This window comes from Ailuropoda melanoleuca, chromosome 2 (assembly GCF_002007445.2).
Source record: "Ailuropoda melanoleuca isolate Jingjing chromosome 2, ASM200744v2, whole genome shotgun sequence".
In the NCBI taxonomy this organism is placed as follows: Eukaryota; Metazoa; Chordata; class Mammalia; order Carnivora; family Ursidae; genus Ailuropoda; species Ailuropoda melanoleuca.
This window is the reverse complement of record NC_048219.1, coordinates 112,442,723-112,462,797: the sequence shown is the minus strand read 5'-3', so window position 1 is coordinate 112,462,797 and position 20,075 is coordinate 112,442,723. Positions and strand designations below refer to the sequence as shown.

The 20,075-nt window shown below is 33.4% G+C and overlaps 1 protein-coding gene across 1 annotated transcript in view; it reads left to right on the top strand.

Moving 5' to 3' along the window:
• The window catches only part of LRP1B (LDL receptor related protein 1B), a 1,837,899-nt gene that overhangs the window by 1,758,924 nt on the left and 58,900 nt on the right, over positions 1-20,075 (top strand). Inside the window, exons 81-83 of the mRNA XM_034642051.1 lie at positions 1,061-1,186; positions 6,698-6,862; positions 18,815-18,976. Of these exons, the coding sequence (XP_034497942.1) occupies positions 1,061-1,186; positions 6,698-6,862; positions 18,815-18,976 (453 nt within the window). The remainder of the gene's footprint in view (positions 1-1,060; positions 1,187-6,697; positions 6,863-18,814; positions 18,977-20,075) is intronic.

The window sequence follows — 20,075 nt, the reverse complement described above, 5'->3', positions numbered from 1 at the left end:
AAATCCTATCCAAATTTTTGTTGCTCTTTACCAATGACACATTTAGTTCCAAGATTAATATGAGGACATTCTATCATCTTCTAGTTGTGTTTGATTCTTATGAATAGTCAGATATTACCACCTTCATAAAAACTACATAATTGAATAAAACTTTGCCCTGGATATGGTAGGTGTTTGAGTAGTGGTTCTAACTGAGTCAAAGCCATTCTCGGTCACCATTTCACTACCTTGGTGCCCCTTTCTGTTTCATTCTAATTACAGATTCTCTAAGGAGAGCCACGGAGCAGTTACGACTGCAGAGGATGCTAATTGGGTAGAAATTTAGACAAAAATAAATGTGGCAGACATTTGCACGCACGCAAACTGCAACCTGACAGAAAGGAAACCATGTTAAATCTGGTTTTTAGAAAAAAAGTCTTCTCTTTTGTTTGTGTTTCGAACAGACAAATACATATGGATTTTAAGCCTTTGCAAATACAAGGGGGAAGTTGTTTCTGTCTGTTCAACAGTTCTGAAACTACCTGAAATGAAGAGTAGGTCCTCCAAAGACTTCAGTTGCCTTTACTTTTTTTACATAGACCTAAACTCTACTTCGTATCTCAGACCAACTCTTTTACGNTTTGCAAATACAAGGGGGAAGTTGTTTCTGTCTGTTCAACAGTTCTGAAACTACCTGAAATGAAGAGTAGGTTCTCCAAAGACTTCAGTTGCCTTTACTTTTTTTTACATAGACCTAAACTCTACTTCGTATCTCAGACCAACTCTTTTACAAAAAGAAGTCAGATGGAAGGGTGACAGAGTATATGTTTGATTAATTCCTTCTCTCTTGTGGGAAGTGTAAATCAGGGTAAATTTCCTGTTAATGATGGGTGTTGGGTAAGAATTTCTCTTCACCTATAAAGGAGAATGGTAACATTGAAATAAGATATACCCAGTACCGATTTGATATGATTTCTTTTCAACATTGCTAATGCATCCTTTCACCTTGTTGAATGTTGTGTTTCTGAAAACTGTTGTACTTATAGTCATGCATTTCTTTGTTTTCTTTTGTTTTAATCAGTGCCCAATCCATGCTTGGACTTGGTATGTGAATTCCTGTGTTTGCTGAATCCTTTTGGAGCCACCTGTGTGTGCCCAGAAGGCAAATATTTGATTAATGGTACTTGCAATGATGACAGCCTGTTAGGTAGGTAAACATCATTATTCTGTAAATAATGAATTAATTTGTATGATAAATGTTCACAACTCTTGAAACTGAACAGAATTAGCTACTCAATCATCAATATAGTTGCCTTGATATCATTGGTTTTTGAATGCCTGTGTAAATGCCTGTTATCTCTGATGATAACTTCCTATCGATTTATTCTACATTTATTCACAGAACTGCACTGAGCACTTACTATGCATTTAAGACTAGATTAAGAACTTTGAAGCCACACACCAAATCAAGATACTTTTATACAGCTCCTTATCAGTGAAGATAACATTTCTGAGGATGCCATTCCTTATAAGTTTAAACCCAACCTTAAAATACCTTATTCATTCATCAAGTTCATAGTGAACAACTTTCTTGCACCAAATACTAATTTAGAAACTGAGGATAAGAAACTAAGTTGTACTTTCTTCTGCATAAAATTTGATTCACAATACATACTACTACTAACACGAATAAATATTTTGAGGGCTTATGAGCAAAGCATAGCAGTAATTTAGAAACTAAGGACTAATTTAGAAACGAAACTGACAAGATCTCTTCACTCGTAGAGCTCATATTTTAGAAGCTACATTAACATGAAACAAACATTTAAAAAAGTAAAGCATTATTTCAGATGCTTATAAGTATTGAATAGCAAAAAATCAAAAAATAAAATAACCAAAATAAAAAACCAAAATAGTATAATGAGAAAGGAGGAAAAAAAGAGACATCTCTCAATTATCCAGGTACACCAATGAGAAGTTCCCTCATAATCAAGACATTAGCCATAAAGGAAAAACAAATTACTACTAAGCAAAAAGAAAATTAACACTTACTAAATTTTATGACACAAACAAAAACACAGTGCTCTAAAATCGCTTGAGGATCACATTTTTCCAGTGAGGTACACTTAGGTTCTCTTCGTAGCAGGACTTTCTACCTGCTGTATTTTTCTCCATTAGAAAGAACTCCTCACATGAAGAGTGTGTCTTTGCCCTCAGTCAACATCTCCACCCCCATATCATTTTTTCATTGTTCTCTACAGGGAGTTACAGGCAATCTGAAGACTTCTACCTTTCCAAGGCTCTAGGTGTCTAAAACTATCATAGCTCCTTCATTTAATATATATTCTTTAAGCACTGGATATGCAAAGCAGAAGAGGTTGCAAAGATGATATGATGAATGACATAAACACCAATAGATATTTGTGTGGATAGTGATACATGGCCCAGAAGAGACCAAGTGAAAACTATTAGAAGAATTCAGATGATCATCCAATCAAAGAAATGATTACAATTTTCTATAGAATACGACCCTAGGACAAGGTCTGCGAAGACAGAGGGGATTCAGATTAAGTGGGAATGAGGGATCAGAACACTGAGGCAGAGGAACTGAAAAGGCATGAAAATAAGGCATGCAAAGAAAATGGCGACTCATTTATTGTAGTCAGTCTGTAGCACACGCGAAACACTGTTGTGGGTGACAAGGCTAGAAATTCCTTAACATAGAGCTAATTGTGAATCATGATTGGTATTTTGGATGAGTCTGTTAGTGACAGTTCTTGAAAAGGGAGCTGTCACTGGCACTGGAAGGCACCCTTTATTGATTACCTTTCCAACCAGAGTAACTATGATCTCTGGATAAGGAGAATTAAGTGGACATTTTCAAATGTTATTAGGCACATTTTTCACTAGCTGCTCTTACATGGTCATGTAGGTAAACTATGTGTCCACATAGTCTCCTTAACTTCTCAGAAATAGATTCTTTAAAATATCAGTCTTTCCCTATAGAAGATGTGCCACATTTTTATTAGTTCCACACACACTCTTAACTAGTGATCGATCTCACAGGCACCCCCCTCCCCTAGGCACTGTGTCTACTTATACTAATGTTTGAGTGGGAAAGACCCCTGTGAGAGAGAGGTGAGGATTCTGTACAGAAGTGTTCTACTAATGCCACCAATGTGACTTCTCCATTGATTCAGATGCTATCAGGGTTGTTTTTTAGGGTCAAATTGCCTACAGTTTTTGTTGTTTTTCCATTATAACTAGACATTAATATCTCTTCTACATAACTCTCCTTTTTTTCTTCTTTGTTTAGCATAAATTATTTATCTAATAACCCAGATTTATTTATCCAATAATCCAACAAATGCACAGGAAGAAGTTGGCCTGGGATAGATCTGAGGCAGAGCTTTTTAGGCCACAATCTGTCACTTAACTACTTGTTTGGCTCTGCCCTCCCTTAGTCTCAGTTTCTTTTATGTAAAATTAGATTAACAATAAATATTACTACTACTTGTAACAATAATAAATATTCTGAAGGCTTATGAGCAAGGCATAATGTAAGTATATGTATATTAATTGTATTTAATTCCCCCAAATCCACAATGATAGTATTATCATTGCCCCTGTTTTTACAGATTAGAAAATTGAAGCATGGAGAGCCTCGATTGATTGTCTAACATTACTTAATAATGGTGATCCCCCAAGGTGAACCTAGGGATTCTACACTCTTCACCATCACATAGTACACCCCAGTGCCTCTATATCGTCTGTATCACCCATGTTCAGAGTCACTGAAAGGACCAGAAATGACATATATAAACTGACTAACACAATTCTTTCCAAAAAGTAGACACACAGTACTCTAAGATAAATCTATCATTAAATAAGAAAATGAAACGTTTTCTTTTGCTATATTACTTCATCAAATTTTATAGTTTTATGTTTGAAATGAGNAAAAAGTAGACACACAGTACTCTAAGATAAATCTATCATTAAATAAGAAAATGAAACGTTTTCTTTTGCTATTTACTTCATCAAATTTTATAGTTTTATGTTTGAAATGAAAAAGCATGTTTGTCTAAATCTATACCTATCCAAGATCTAAACTTTTTAAAATTTAAATTTTATTAGCCAACATATAGTACATCATTAGTTTTTGATATGATGTTCGATGATACATTAGTTGCATATAATTACACCCAGCGCTCATCACATCATGTGCCTCCTTAAACTTTGTAAGAAATTTCAGTTTTACTACTTCAGATTTGATTGAGAGGCATGATTACAGAAACCTCCTAAAAGCTCATTTTGTAATTTAAAAGAAAATTTTATATTTTAAATAATCAGAGTGTTAAAAAATATTCACATTGGCCTCTATGCATATGACCCTTTAGCAGACAGTTTGGACCACCTCAGTGAGGAGTGTAAATAAGTAGATTTCAGAATTATTGGTGGTGTAGATAAATGCCAATTAATTTTTTCCTGACATTAGCATTTGATATAGCCAAGTTTTTCTGCACTTTATAATTACTTGCCTTACTCTGGGTGCTATTGTTAAATGATGAGACACTGAATATTTTTAATCTTCATGTTAGAAATTTGAAATTCAAATGTTACTCATTCTTAGAGAAGTATTCACCTGCTCTTTCCTATGGTTGATTGTAATTGCTGGAGCTTGGCTTCTGGGGGTGATTTAGTTATTGACAAAAGCAGCCTTCTTTTTCATTATATAACTATTACAGTTAGGTTTGAAACTCCACTTCTATTTCATCAAGCAGTGTTATATTTTAAAATTTCTGGTGCCTAATGAGGCACATTATAGAAATGCACATGTCCTAACATATAGAGATTTTGAATATTTATGTAGTTTACATAGAACATTTACAGATGAAAATGAACTCCCCCACAATAATCTTAACTGTGATCATAATGCCTTAAATATTTATCTTCACTGTTTACATTCACAACACCAATCAGGGATATTTTATGCTGAATGAATTAGAAATGTTTGAATTTTAAACTAAGGAGTATATATTTCCATTCTAGATCTTTCTTGAGAATTCAACCTCTCTAGTCAACTCTTTGCTTTGCAATGAGGCAAGTCTCAGAATTGTCTGATACTGCTGATAAATAGTCTCTATTTATGACCGTGGATGCGATATTTGAGTCATTTTTTTTTATTTGAAGTCACTGAAGCCCTTTAAAGTGCTCTTATGGTTATTACAGTGATATATTAAAGCTTCTGCTATGTGTGGGCCAGTGGATCTTGAATAAAGAACACAGGCTGTTTGATTTTACCTTACTTTGCTATAAAAGAGGTCTGGCTTTAGTAGAAGGCATATTCTAGAACAGAATGCTTCTCACAATATTCTCAATCATTTGTGTTACATTGAGCATCATGTCCTTCCCTAAGTAAAGCAGTATTTTTTTTTAAGATTTTATTTATTTATTTGACAGAGATAGAGACAGCCAGCGAGAGAGGGAACACAAGAGGGGGGAGTGGGAGAGGAAGAAGCAGGCTCATAGCAGAGGAGCCTGATGCGGGGCTCGATCCTATAACACCGGGATCACGCCCTGAGCCGAAGGCAGACGCTTAACCGCTGTGCCACCCAGGCGCCCCGTAAAGCATTATTTCTAACGGAGTAAGGCCTTGTCAACACACATAACCTGAAAAATTATTCCAAGCCAATTATTATCGTAAATAAGACTCACCATATTTTTTAAAATAATTTTGCCACCCCAAGGAATGACCAGCCTTTTCTTATCCTCAGCCAAAATGTACTAAGTAGACAAATTGTGCCTAATCATTTCGCATATGAAAATTTTACATATGGAAATGTGTCTGACACTCTTTTATCAACATCTCATACCAAACCTAAGTGATTTTAGTTTTGAGTTGTTTATACATAGTTAATAAGGATGTATATCAAAGAATGTATTTTCATTTAAATGTTTTCTATACTGTAAGTTATATTGTTCATATATANACCAAACCTAAGTGATTTTAGTTTTGAGTTGTTTATACATAGTTAATAAGGATGTATATCAAAGAATGTATTTTCATTTAAATGTTTTCTATACTGTAAGTTATATTGTTTATATATATATATCTAGTATATATATATCTAGTTTATATATATATCTAGTTTATATATCTAGTTTATATATATATCTAGTATATATCCATATTCCATTAAATATTCCATATCTAATATATATACTCTACATATACACTATATATGCATATATCCAATATATATATATATCATATATATGCACACTATATATACTATATATACACTAAATTTATCTTACATATTTCAGTCTGGTTTAATATCAAACAGTCCTAAAAAATAGACCACGTTTGCTTATATCATAAAGAAAATGTATTGATTGATTTTAGGAAGTTTCAGCTGGTTTTGTTATTTAATGTTTTAATAAATACAAGAAATGGTTAATAACTCTTTAAGCCTAAAGAAGAATAAAAATTAATTCAGTATTTGTATTCACCTTTCAATGTGGCTAAAATCAATTTCTCTGTTTCAGATGACATTTATGGTGTTTTGCTTCTTCTACTTTTATATTAGGGGTATTTATTGGGGGAATTTTATAAAAAAAAGTAAATCTGAATATTTAATTTTCGTATATGCGAATTGTTCTTATTCTACCACCCAATGAATAGCATGCCAATTCGTACATTTCTTCTTATAACCAGATGATTCATGTAAATTGACTTGTGAAAATGGAGGAAGATGCATTTTAAATGAGAAGGGTGACTTGAGGTGTCACTGTTGGCCTAGTTATTCAGGAGACAGATGTGAAGTCAATCACTGTAGCAACTACTGCCAAAATGGAGGAACCTGTATACCATCAGCTCTGGGTGAATATTTGAATTTCATTGTGCATTTAATAATTTGCATTTTTCCTTATATGTGAAAAATATAAAAAGGATACTTAATGTTAGAAATTTAATTCCTGATATCTTTGTAAAGAATAGATTGACACAAATTAAATTTAATTATTAATTCAACATAATAGTATTTATTCTAAATTCAGTATATTGAAGTTCAAGTCACAAAATGTAACAAGTAACAATAGTAGTGATCATTATCATGTGTTGAGGGCGTACCATGTGACAGGGCTCAGTGCTCACAGATATTCTGATGCTGGCTTAGAATGATTAAGTAAAATCAGTTTTATAATCCTTATATGTTAGATTCCAAAATCTGTTCTTTTTTATTTATTTTTATTTTGACATTTCAAGGTAGAGATTTTTTAAAAATATTTATCTAAATTCCATTTAGTTAACATTCAGGTGTACAACAGAGTGATTCAGCACCTCCATATGACACCCAGTGCTTATCACAAGTGCACTCCTTAGTCCCCATCACCTATCTAACCAGTCCCCCCACCCACCTCCCATCTGGTAACCATCAGTTTGTTCTCTATAGTTAAGACTGTTTCTTGGCTTGCCTCTCCCTCTCTCTCTTTTTTTCCCCCTTAGCTCATTTGTTGTATTCCTTAAATTTCACATACAGAATCATATGGTATTTGTCTTTCTCTGATTATTTCGCTTAGCATAATACTCTCTGGCTCCATCCATGTTGTAGCAAGACAAGATTTTTTTTTTAAGGCTGAGTAATATTCATATATATATATATATATATATCACACACAACTTCTTTTATTTGGAGTGTTTCCATAATATGGCTCTTACAGATAATCCTGCTATAAACATCGGGGTGCATTTGTCCCTTTAAATTAGTATTTTGTATTCTTTGGGTAAATACCTAGTAGTACAACTGCTGGATCATAGGGTAGTTTTAGTTTTAACTTTCTGAGGACTCTCCATGCTGTTTTCTAGAGGGCTGCACCAGTTTGCATTCCCCCCAACAGTGCAAGAGGGTTCCCCTTTCTCCACATCCTCACCAACGCCAGCTGTTTCTTGTGTTGTTGATTTTAGCCATTCTGAAGGGTGTGAGGTGATATTGTAGTTTTGATTTGCATTTCCCTAATGATCAGTGATGTTGAGTATCCTTTGTATGTGTCTGTTGGCCATCTGTATGTCTTCTTTGGAAAAATGTCTATTCATGTCTTCTGCACATTTTTTAATTGGATTATTCTTTTTTAGATATTGAGTTTTATAAGTTCTTTATATATTTGGAATACCAACTTTTCTCAAATATGTCACTTGCAAATATCTTTTCCCATTCTTTAGGTTGCCTTTTAGTTTTGTTAATGTTTCCTTCACTGTGCAGAAGCTTCTAATTTTGATGAAGTCCCAACAGCTTGTTTTTTCTTCTGTTTCCCTTGTCTCAGGAGACATTTCTAGAAAGAAGTTGCTAGGGTCAATGTCAAATAGGTTATTGCCTGTGATCTCCTCTAGGATTTTTATAGTTTCTTGTCTCACATTTAAGTCTTTACTCTATTTTGAATTTATTTTTGCATACGGTATAAGAAAGTGATCCAGTTTCATTCTTTTGCATTTTCTTTTTTAACTAAACAGTTAGCCTAATGCTAAAACTCATTTGATATTGAAAATTAAATTAAATTAGGTTAAAGTTTAAAATTAAGTTAAATATAAATACATGTATCAGTACATCTGATAGCATCATAATTCTTATCTAAAATCATAACTACTTTGTTGGCATTGCAATACAGTGTATAATATGCTTTGAAAATATCAGGTTACTACATGTTAAGATATACTGAAATTCTTATTAATTTATGCAATAGCTCTGTTTGCAAAAAGTGTTTGCTACAGTGCGTAAGTGAACATTAAAATATATTTTTCTACTTAGTGCTATTATATTCAAAATATGTTCCCATGGGAAAAATTAACCCCAATGCATAATAAAAATATAATTTGTAAATTCTAAAATTCAGTGCAAAGGACACTATGCAACTATTAAAGTGCAATTTATGCACATTTAATTCTACTACAATAAATGCAAATTTAGTCAAATGGAAAATTAATCCATATGATCTTCACATTCCCTACACGGTTAATTTCTGTCTTACTGGGAGTTCTCACTGCTTCTATTGCTTATGCTATTCTTTGAAGTATTTAGCATAGTGCTAAGGGAAAGAGCCACATGAAGAAGCATTTTCAATGGAGTTCAGAGGAACCAAACTGTTTCTGATTTGCATTCTAATAGTAAAAGCATTACTCTTTCTCTAAATTTGATAATTGTATGTCTATAAATATTTTTGACTTATGATTAATTGATAATTAAGGTATTCTAGCTCCTTAATAGAATTCTGAAAACATATTCAGCAAGTTGACTGAAATAAAAAGGCACCAGATCTTACTATATATTTTCATTCTGCCTAAGAGAAGCTACTCCTTACAGTAGAGTATATTCTATTGTTGTGGGAGAAATTTTAGTACTGGGACCATGCAAATTAAAACTGAATGAATGTGTGGTAAAGGGATATGACCTGTAATTGTATTTTAGTAACACAGATACCATTTCCTTTAGGGGAGAAGCTTTTCTTACACAAATGAGTTGTTTAAAGATTTTATTATTTGATTGTTAATTTTCTCATTAAGATAATAAAAATTTTGGGGTTACAACCAGATGATTTTCTTATATTTTCCTTTAGAAGTATTTAAACGAAAAAGAGTTTTGTACTCCAAACTATGAATATCTATTCAACCTGCAATGGATCCACAAGGACAAATCTCTATGAAACATTAAATTTCTGTCCTGTTAATGGATCCTGAACTATATGTGGATACAGTATAACTTTTAATGTTTTGTTCAAATCATTTGTCCAGATCTTGCTGTATTCTTAAAATTTATAATATATCAATTTTATCTTTGCACCCAGGTAGATTATTAGATCTTGATTTACATAGATAACATGTTCAGAAAAAAATTATATTTCAAATTGGTAATATAAATGAGTCCTTATATGAATTTAACTTGAGATATGGCCATGTAGTTTATTGTCATAGAGCATCTATTATTACTAATAATATCATATTCAATTAAGTCATCTACAAGGCATTTTTTACTTTTTAAAATATGGTTTTATAAAAATATTGTTTGGTATTATAAACTGTAGAACCTCATTATCTCCACACAAATGTTAATTTGTTAAACAAATCCCAGCGGGCAATTCATGGATTTATTCATTGTTGGTTTACGTACGGTTAAGCCTTTTGGCAAATTCCTATGTGGACACTATATGACTAGGGTTTGGGGCAGCCTTAATTAAAATTTATAAGTTTATGACAGTTGTATAGAACTATAAAAATTGAACAAAGGAAATGTCACCAGTTAATTAAAAGCACACATCTGAGAGGCATAATTAAAATTTTGCATTGAGTGTTTCTTCATTCCTTAAGTTTTTTTTTTATAATAGAGAAAGCTAAAAATAAATATATGAACTATATTCATATAGGAAAGTACTACAAAATGAAATAGTTTGACATTGATTATATTGACAAGGGTGCATGTAGTTCATTTCTATGATCTACTCATAGAAGGATATTAAGATAAAGTTTGCTTTGGGCAAAATAATGGAAATGAGAGTAAAGGATTGAATTACTCAATCATTCTATTATAGAAAACAGAGAATAATTGAAGAATTTTTCTCATCATGAATATAGTGAGGATATTTATGTGATTATATATATTTACAATTAATCTTCATTTTTGTAAATATTTATTCTCTACAGTATGTTGATACTGTTGCTATTTTCCTTATTCTTAGAGTTCTGTTATTTAGACTTTTAATGTTCATATTAAAATGAATCAAGGTTTTCTACACAGCTGATTTAGAGTAACAGAGCAAGAGAGTTTGTAAATTTGGGGCAATATACCCAAACACTCTCACCCATAAAGTTTGGAGTTATGCAGAAGGGAAGACAGCTTTTAATTTAAGGAGTTTGGAAGTGCACAAAAACAGGACTGCCTAGGTATAGGAGTGACAGTGCAAATTTTTTTTATAGTAGATAATACATTTGTATTAGATGTGTTAAATGAATATGGAAAGAAGAAAACAGAAGCTCTCACTGTGACTCTCCCTGTTACCATATCTATGGACTTTGGCAGTAAAAGATTTTGTCCCTGGAACTAAAATAGGAGGAAAGTGGCCCCTATTAAGGAAAGTTAAAAAAAAAAAAAAGATTCTTCTCACTACTTCTCACTGTAATGGGAAGGGCCTTTAAAAAATAAGTAGATGGTGAGACTTTTCTTTCTCGTTCATTCAGGCTCTTTCTGTCCGGGACACTGCCCCAAATATGAAGGTGGCATATATGACTGCCATCAAATAAGATCAAATATGGCTGCCCCAAAAATGTTTGCTTGAAGGCAAGTTAAGCTAGGAGCTTTTGGATACCCTCAAAACATCATGGGACTAATGACAAAACGTAAATACTGATGTTTCTCAAGTCATATCTGTACCTAGGACATAAAATACACAGTCATCTAATTAACATCCTGATAAAGGGTGAACAGGATTGCAGTTAGAATTAAAAACTAAGTAATGATAACTATTATAAATTAAAATAATTACTGTTATTATTGCCAGGATCATGGTAATTAATATATATTTGATTGCTTAGTGAGTGCCAGGTGCTGTTCCCAGTCCTTGCACCTTCACAAAAAACCTATGAGAGATTGAAAGTAAGATCCTAACTCTGCTGTTGACTTTTTGAATCAGTTACTGGTTCATTTGGACCACATTGTGAGAGCAGTACGAACTATTAAGTCTTACAGCTTTCTAAGGTAATCTCAGAAGGTTTGAGTTGATTCCTTGTATTCACAGAAAGCACAAAAATATTTCAGTCTAATTTTCACAAAGCTGGCTGAAAACAAACTTTCCAGAAGTATAAATAGATTGTGACCTATATTTTGAAACATGTCAGAATATATTAAGTAGTATCTGGGAGGGTGCTAGGTAAGGTCCACAGTTTCTCCTTTTCTTTTTCAGGCTTTACTGAATCATTGTCTGTGATCTTTATGATACTTAAGACAACTCGACAGATATAGTCAACTTACTAAAATTATGTATAAATGGGCACTCATTTCTGTCCAGGAAAACATTATGTAAAGTGGAAAAGTAGAATGCCAAATCTCTTTATCAAAAAGACTAGCAATTTTTTTAAGCATTCAAAACTTTTATTACTTGAATCTAAGTCAGAAGTGAAGACGGATTTCACGAAGCAGAGTGGTTTTGAGGGTAAGGGGTCAGGAGATGGGCTTTCTGACTGCAATCTAGTATCTATCCAAATGATGCTGTGTCTCTCAGCTTATTATTTTTATCCCATATAAAAGAACAAGAATGTGGGTTTTGTTCAAATAGTAAAGATGTTGTGAGTAAAGAGTATGTAACTTTTAGATAGTATTTTCACAGAACGTTAAATGTAAGCATTTGTAAATATGCTCTGCAGTGTAAATGTCAATTAAATTCTATTGCCTAGACTCAACGTATTTATCAGACCATTTGAACTAAACAATGACTGTATATATAGAAGACTAGTTAGGTAGAAAACATTACAACCAGGGATAAAAATTTACAAGCACCAGACTCACTCAATGAGTACCAAATTAAACAGGGTAGGATGCATGGTTCCGTTGACAAATGAGTATGAATTCAGATAAATTGCTTGAAAAGAGAACTGACTAATGATGTTCACTAGCAGGTATCTACCCCTCAGAAGTAATAAACACTGTCACTGTCTCATAGGAAGTTCACATGTAATTATTTTGCTAGCATTCCTTCATGGCAATCAACCACACATTTTCTAGCATTTTGTTTGTATAGAAAAAAGAGTAATGATTTATTTGTCCAATATTGAGCAGAGAAGTAATTTTACCTACTTAAAGTCATACAATATTGATTAAATCACACTGATGAGTAGCATCTGTATAATCAGCTTAAAAACTCTTTAATAAATAAAGCTAGCTTTTAAAAACAGACACCAGTATTACATCAAATTATTGAAAAATGCCAACAGATATACCTTTATAATATTCAAATAAGAATATTTGCTTTTGGGCATACTGATTGATCGATATTTTTTTTCATATTTTACTTGACCAAATTGGCTACACAGCAAATTTTACTCTAAAATTATTAGCAAGTTAATAGTCATTTCTATATGGAATATATGTTCAGTAATTATAATATTCTGGAAATTTTGTGATATTTTATTATAGTGACTACTACATTTTGAATGCTTAATAAATGCCAAGAACTCTAGCGAATTCCTTAGGCACATTACCTTATTTAATCCTTATCATGTCAACATTGTGGTATCTTTCAGATGTGAGCTAGAATGGTTATGTAAGATAACTAGAATCCAGGAATGTAGGTTATTCCAAAGTCAGTGCTCCAAGACATTGCCTATTATCACTGAAAATCAACAATATTTTCTACCCATACCAGAGAAATGACTATACCAGAGCTATGACTATATTACAATAGTAACATATAGTCAAATAAGTCCAGAGGTAAACTATAACCAAATCATACAAATTTAATGCTCATTTAACAAGGACTAATGGTAAATAATTATACATATAGTTACCTAACTATGTAATAGAAAAGATTCCTTTTTATTATATATTTTAAAATATGATTTTGAGCTGATATATATGGATATATGTTATTTTCAAAAGAATACATATGAAAAATGTATATTGGGATTCCATATGTAGTTTCTTATATGTACTCAGTTAAGTTTAAATAATAACCTAGGTTCATAATTTGTTTAATAAAAGTACTAATAGTAATAATAATACCAACACAACTACTAATAATAACACTACCAATACCATATACCACACTTGCTATGTGGCAGACATTGTGCCATGTGTCTTACCAGCACATAGTAGGCATTACTAGCACCATGTTACATAATGAGATGCAAAATGAGATCTAGTGAGGAAATGTAAGTTTTGCAGAGCCACACAATTAATAAATATCTGATAAGACTTGATTCCCAGGTCTGATACCAAAAAACAATTTAATAATGCACCAAATTTATTAAATGTATTTAGTTCCTGTTAAATATTCTTATGAAATATTTCAGAATTAACCATTTTTACTGAGACTAGTTTTGGTATGTAAGGGCCATGTAAGACCAGTGAAATTTCAAGAACTCTGTGAGAATCTAAGACATTTCCATTTTTCTTATGAGCAATAAAATCTTTAGTTGTGTCAATGAATATTCCTTAATAATATATATTATTGACTACCTATGATCAGCACCTTTAGTTGTATTTTTGCCATATTTGACATTAGCTACCATTGGTTGTCCAGTTAAGTCTCAACAGTTTATTATTTATTTACCTTGTTGCATGAAAATTTGCTGACACATTTTTGAAGCTGTATGCAACCAGTTTCCATTTGTCTATGAACAGAAACAGATAAATTAATAATAAATTAATGGAGCAAATAAACTAAGCTCCATTTGTTGTACACAGCTAGTAAAGCACTTTGCTAGCATATAATGTCAAACTTGAATATGGAGCAGACCTAGCACTGGGAGAACCTACTCTACGGAAATCATGTATGCTACCAGGATAATGTTTATGGGAACAATTTTCTCTCTTGTGGGTCATGGGGCAGTTGAACATACTGAGGAGCCAGAGACACACTGAGACATGACAAAGACTGAGAATGAAGGTCTGTCATTTTGGAAGGAGAACGAGCCCTGAGTCAGAAAATTGAGACTGAAGTATTTGGATAGAGAGACAGTTATTGAAGCCATGAAATTTTATCACCAAGAAGTTCAGAAGAATATATTTTAAGAGACAGAAAGAGAAAACATAAAGGCAACTCAAAAGGACAGTAAGAAAAAAAAGGAAATCAACAACAGTAGTGTCTTAGAAACCAAGTAGAGAGAGAATTTTTTTAAAGTAGGTGTGTAATAAAATGTGTAATATAAAATAAAAAATAAATTTCAAGAATAAAATGCATAGAATTATGGGAAACATTTGAGGAGGAGGATGATTGAAAAGAAATCAGTGGATTTAGGGATTAAGAGATCAGAGATAAGCTTTGCAAGCATACATAAATACACAGTAAAGAAAGCACACATTAACTTCTCCATCCCTAAACCTTTCTTACCACTAGGAAATCAGAATTGATTTATGCAAACAATACATACATATTGAGGGATCTGTCCTCTCTTCTGAAATAACAAAGAGAAGTAACAGATTAAGGTACATCGTTTTGTATGTTAAAAAAAATAAAAACTGTAAACCCAGTGAAGGATTGGAATGTGACTTCATGATCAAAGATTTGTCATTTATTTGGTAGAACTGGAAGCTGTGAGTGTAGACTCTTTCTTAAAAAGCTCAAGTATATATCAAAATTTGAAATTATACAAGTAAATGGACTTGATAAAAACACTAGGTGTGCTTTTTGTTTGTGTTTGTTTTGTGGCGTTTGTATGTGAGTGTGTGTTCTTTCTTTTTAAAGTGTAGAATTAAGCATGTTAAGAAAATAAAGAGAGAGAAAGACCCATCCTTCATAGTTAAAGATGTTGGAATCTGAGAGTGAGGTTGTTGGAGATTTCTGCTTTATCCCATACGAATTCAAATTTAATTTTATCTTAAGTAAATAATGGAGATAAAATGTGTAATTTAAGACAGATTTCCAAAAGATTTTCTTAGAATGTTACAGTGTCTCTCTAGGACACAGTTACAAAATGATAAATGGTGAATCTCAGTAGAAATAACAACCGTAAGAATAAAAAACAGAGCTAAAGTGTCACTGCGTGCTATGTGCCTAGTACCTTTAGAAATGCTTTGCATGTATAACCTCATTACTTTACTGATTCTACACAACAACCCCATGTTATTATCCCCATGTTTTGCATGGGGGAAAGAAGCAGAGAAGTGATGCTCATGGTCCCATCACCAGTAATTGGCACAGATCGTCTATATTCAGGCAGTCTGACAACGCACACTTTAAAGGTCTGAATGCTGTAGAAAGCAGACTGATTAGAGGCAACAAACTGGTCCTCCCCCTCCTTCCTCAGGTTAATTGATGCTCTTTCTGATTATGCTACCCTTGTAGGCTGTCAACTCCCAAGCTCCCTGGACGCTTCACTGCTATAAATCTATACCTTAGTCATCCTAACAGTATCGTTGCCTTTTCAAATGCCAAAATCAAATTGAACTACCTAAAAAACCTTTATAAATAAACCCAATGCAACTTGTTAGGGTGCACCAGAGAGATTCATGAAAATATTAGATGGAGCCCACTATAAAGTTCTGTGACAGATGGTTCATTTCCCATCAGCAAACAAAAGATCTGCTGTATCAACACACAGCTTCAAGTTGGTAATGTTCCCCCTGAATATGAAGATTTCTACTTGTCAAAAAGAAATCTTCTTTTTAAAGGAAGAGAAGGAAGCCTTTTGAAAATAATTCAGCCAGAATCTAAATGATGTGAGGCATATGCTGGGGGTGGAGGTGGGGGACAACCTGGTCACTCTGCCATAGTTTCAAAACAGCTATAGATGAGATAAAAGCATGGTACCATTCTCTCAGTGACTGGGATAGAGCAGTTTTCAAGTGCCTTAGTGAGTTGCATTTGTTTCTTCCAAACTTTATCACTTTAATGTTTGCCACTCCTAATTGAAAAAAACCTAGAAAATAATGGAGAAAAACTTAAATCTACAGTGCTTGAGTCCTACCACCGTATGGCTCTTTTTTGATTATTCTAATGAATTTTTATTTCTTCCGTACTTTTTGTTTTGTTTCACATTTAGCTCATGTTAATTTGTGTTCCTGTTCATTTGTTCTATTTCTCTGTAAGGCATTCACTGGTTCTTGTTGATGAAGAGGAATTACTTCTTTTGTTCAGGGCTTTCATTTTCCTTAGTAACAGTGTTCCAACAATTCTGTCCTCATCATCTTCTACCACTATTCATTCTGTTTTTTTGTGTCTTTGTTTTTTACCCATTGTTGTTCCTGTGAAGATATTTTGTCTATATGTAAGCAACAGCTAGAAAATTCACTACCATTATAGAAAAATATTTAGCTAAAAGTTTTAAAGCCATATTCTGGGAATGGAAAACATGATGTGACTCAGGCTTTAATGTATGTAAAATTTACTTCTCAACCTATTAATGAGCATTTATCTGCCACCAAACTAATAATATTTGTGTATGTTATAAAGCAATGCTACTCACCACAAAAATGTATGTAACTTTCTTCATTGAGAAGCAATAGCTTCAAGCATGTTTTAGTATGTGGAGAGCTTTTAGAGCAAAATAAATAAATAGGTTGTGAAACCTCAACTTATTTATTCTCTTGGAAATGTAGGTGGATTTTATTTGGAGGCCTTTTTTCACATATGAGTGCTTTTCAAAAAAATGAAGAATATAGAATCTATGGCAATCGAGAAAACTTGTATTATTTTCACACTTCAAGTCTAAGCCTTATACGCATACATTTTTATGACCATTCTAATGATGCTTCGTGTCTACAAAGGTGAGAGAGGAGATGGTTGGATCCTCTCTGCTGCTAGTCAACTGAATGACATTTCCAAGTCCTAGTTAATTCAGATCTATAACTAAATTTCTTTTTTATTCTCTTTCATGTTATTTCTTTACATTTGCACAACCTCTACACTTCATTTTTCCCCATTACAAATGATGGCCATTATTTCATTTTATTTTCCTTAATCTCTCCTACAGAGCTAGTTCTGTACCCCATATTTCACACAGTGGTTGACATTCCAGGCAGTTAGACTCATTCCTGATATAACAGATAACTGTGTTATATTCCAAACACCTTAAAGTGTTGTTCACCTTTATTTGTGATGCTAGTTTCCACAGAGCCAATAAAGAAAAATATCCATAGATGATCCATTAGACTTGTTCTCGTGTGCTATTATCATTAGACTTTAAATCATCTTCCTAGACATACAAGTGACAGTCCTTTCCCATGAATAAAAAATCTCAAAATGAAGTAAAATAGAATTTACTAAGTGCTTATATACTAAATGCAGTATGTATATTTACATCAACTAAAATAACTAATTGCATAAACATTATAGATGGCATGCCCACTTTAAACTTATTAAAATATTTATTTGTAAGTCTAAACTCATGCTTTAGCAATGGTGGTACATGATGATTCAACACTGAGAAACATGATTGTCTGAGGTGATTGTGCTAAGTGAAATAAGTCAAACAGGGAGAGACAATTATCATACTGTTGCACTCATATGTGGAACATAAGGAATAGCGCAGAGACCATAGGGGAAGGGAGGGAAAACTGAAGGGGAAGAAATCAGTGAGGGAGACAAGCCATCAGAGGCTCTGGACTTCAGGAAACAAACTGAGGGTTTCAGAGGAAAGGGGAATGGGGGATGGGGTAGCAGGGTGATAGGTATTAAGGAGGGCACGTGGATGTTATACGCAACTAATGAATTGTTGAACACTAAAAAAAAAGAAATATGATTATTTTATATTCAAATGGATAATACAATCTGCATTACTATATGAGTAGAATAAAACTAATTCAAAAAGCAAAATGGGCATGAACAGGGAAGTACAAAGAATAACACAAGCACTTCAGAGCATTACACACCTGTATAAATATGTAATTATTTGTAAAATGAGCTCCTGTTATTTTATGTGATGTGAACTGGAGTTATCTTCTAATCTAGGCTTCGTTGGAACATGGGAAAACTAAGACCCACAGAGGTCAAGTTACTGCCTAAAATCACAAGAATAAGTAGTGGACAAACCTTGACCATAATATTGGCTTCCTGTTTCTCATCTAGTGAGGATTCCATGAAAATAAACAATTCCAGTCAAATAATTTCCTTTTTGTTACTTTTTCTTTTCTGATAGGGAGACCCACCTGCAGCTGTGCCCTGGGGTTCACTGGACCAAACTGTGGTAAGACAGTCTGTGAGGATTTTTGTCACAATGGAGGGACCTGCAGTGTGACTGCTGGGAACCAGCCCTACTGCCACTGCCAGCCCGACCACACTGGAGACAGATGTCAGTACTGTAAGTGAAAGCAAGTCCCACGAGGCAGTCTGACTGCATACTTTGATGTTCACCATAAGTAATTTTCTTATCTCGATGGTCCCTCCATTATCTCAATTTCAGCAACCCCTTGTTTTTCAGGGTCACTTCCTCCATCACCCCAACTCCAACAATTCGTTACATTGGTTCTTATCCTTCTCATTTTAAAGATTCTGTGTTTCTTCCTTTCCCAGTTTAGATTCTATAATCCCTCATTGTAATCATGCCCTCGCATATACCCTCAATTCCCTTGCTCTTTCCTCCCTCCTATCGCACTTTCCTAGAAAACTGTAACCATGGCTAAATCCAGTTCTCCCTCTGCTCTGAACTGGTGCCCCACTGCTGGATGCAGCCGAAGAAAAGCACATAATCGTACCGACGGGTCTCGCTTGAGTTTTTATCACTAATTTTAAATGGGCACTTACTATGGCTTCTATTGCATTTTGCTAATACTGACTCTCCTAGATGTTTATGTCAGATCTTCTCTTTTCTCCTCAAACCTCCAATACCTACTCCCCAAATTTATCCTGAGCTCAAGAACTTGCTTTCTATTTCATTGATCGAAATAGAAGCTATCTAAAGAGAATGGCCACAAGCTCCCACCATCACATCTCTGGAACTACTTTATCTTTTACCCATAGACTCTGCCTTCTTATGAGCAGTAACCCAATGCTACCTCTAATGCTATACTATCCACTCACACAGTCCATCCCTCTTAGCAACTCATGGACACATCTCTTAAAATGTCCCCATCTTCCTCCTTTATTAATATTTTCCTCTTTCCCTAGTTCTTTCTTGAACAACCTTGCCTTGTGCCCATATCTCTTTCTACCCACAACTTTATTTCCCTGCTTATTATTATTATTATTTTTTACCCAGAGCATTATTCTAAAGAGTTGTTATATGCTGCATCTCCTCTCTCTTTTTCTATTGACCTCAACTCTGGCAGGTTTTTATCTTCACTATTTTGCTGAAATATCTTTCATCAAAGTCAAGTTAATTTATTTGATTGTCTTCCATGTTCTCATATGCAGTGGCCAAATATCAATTCTTATTTTATCCCACAGTCTGCAGTTAATCA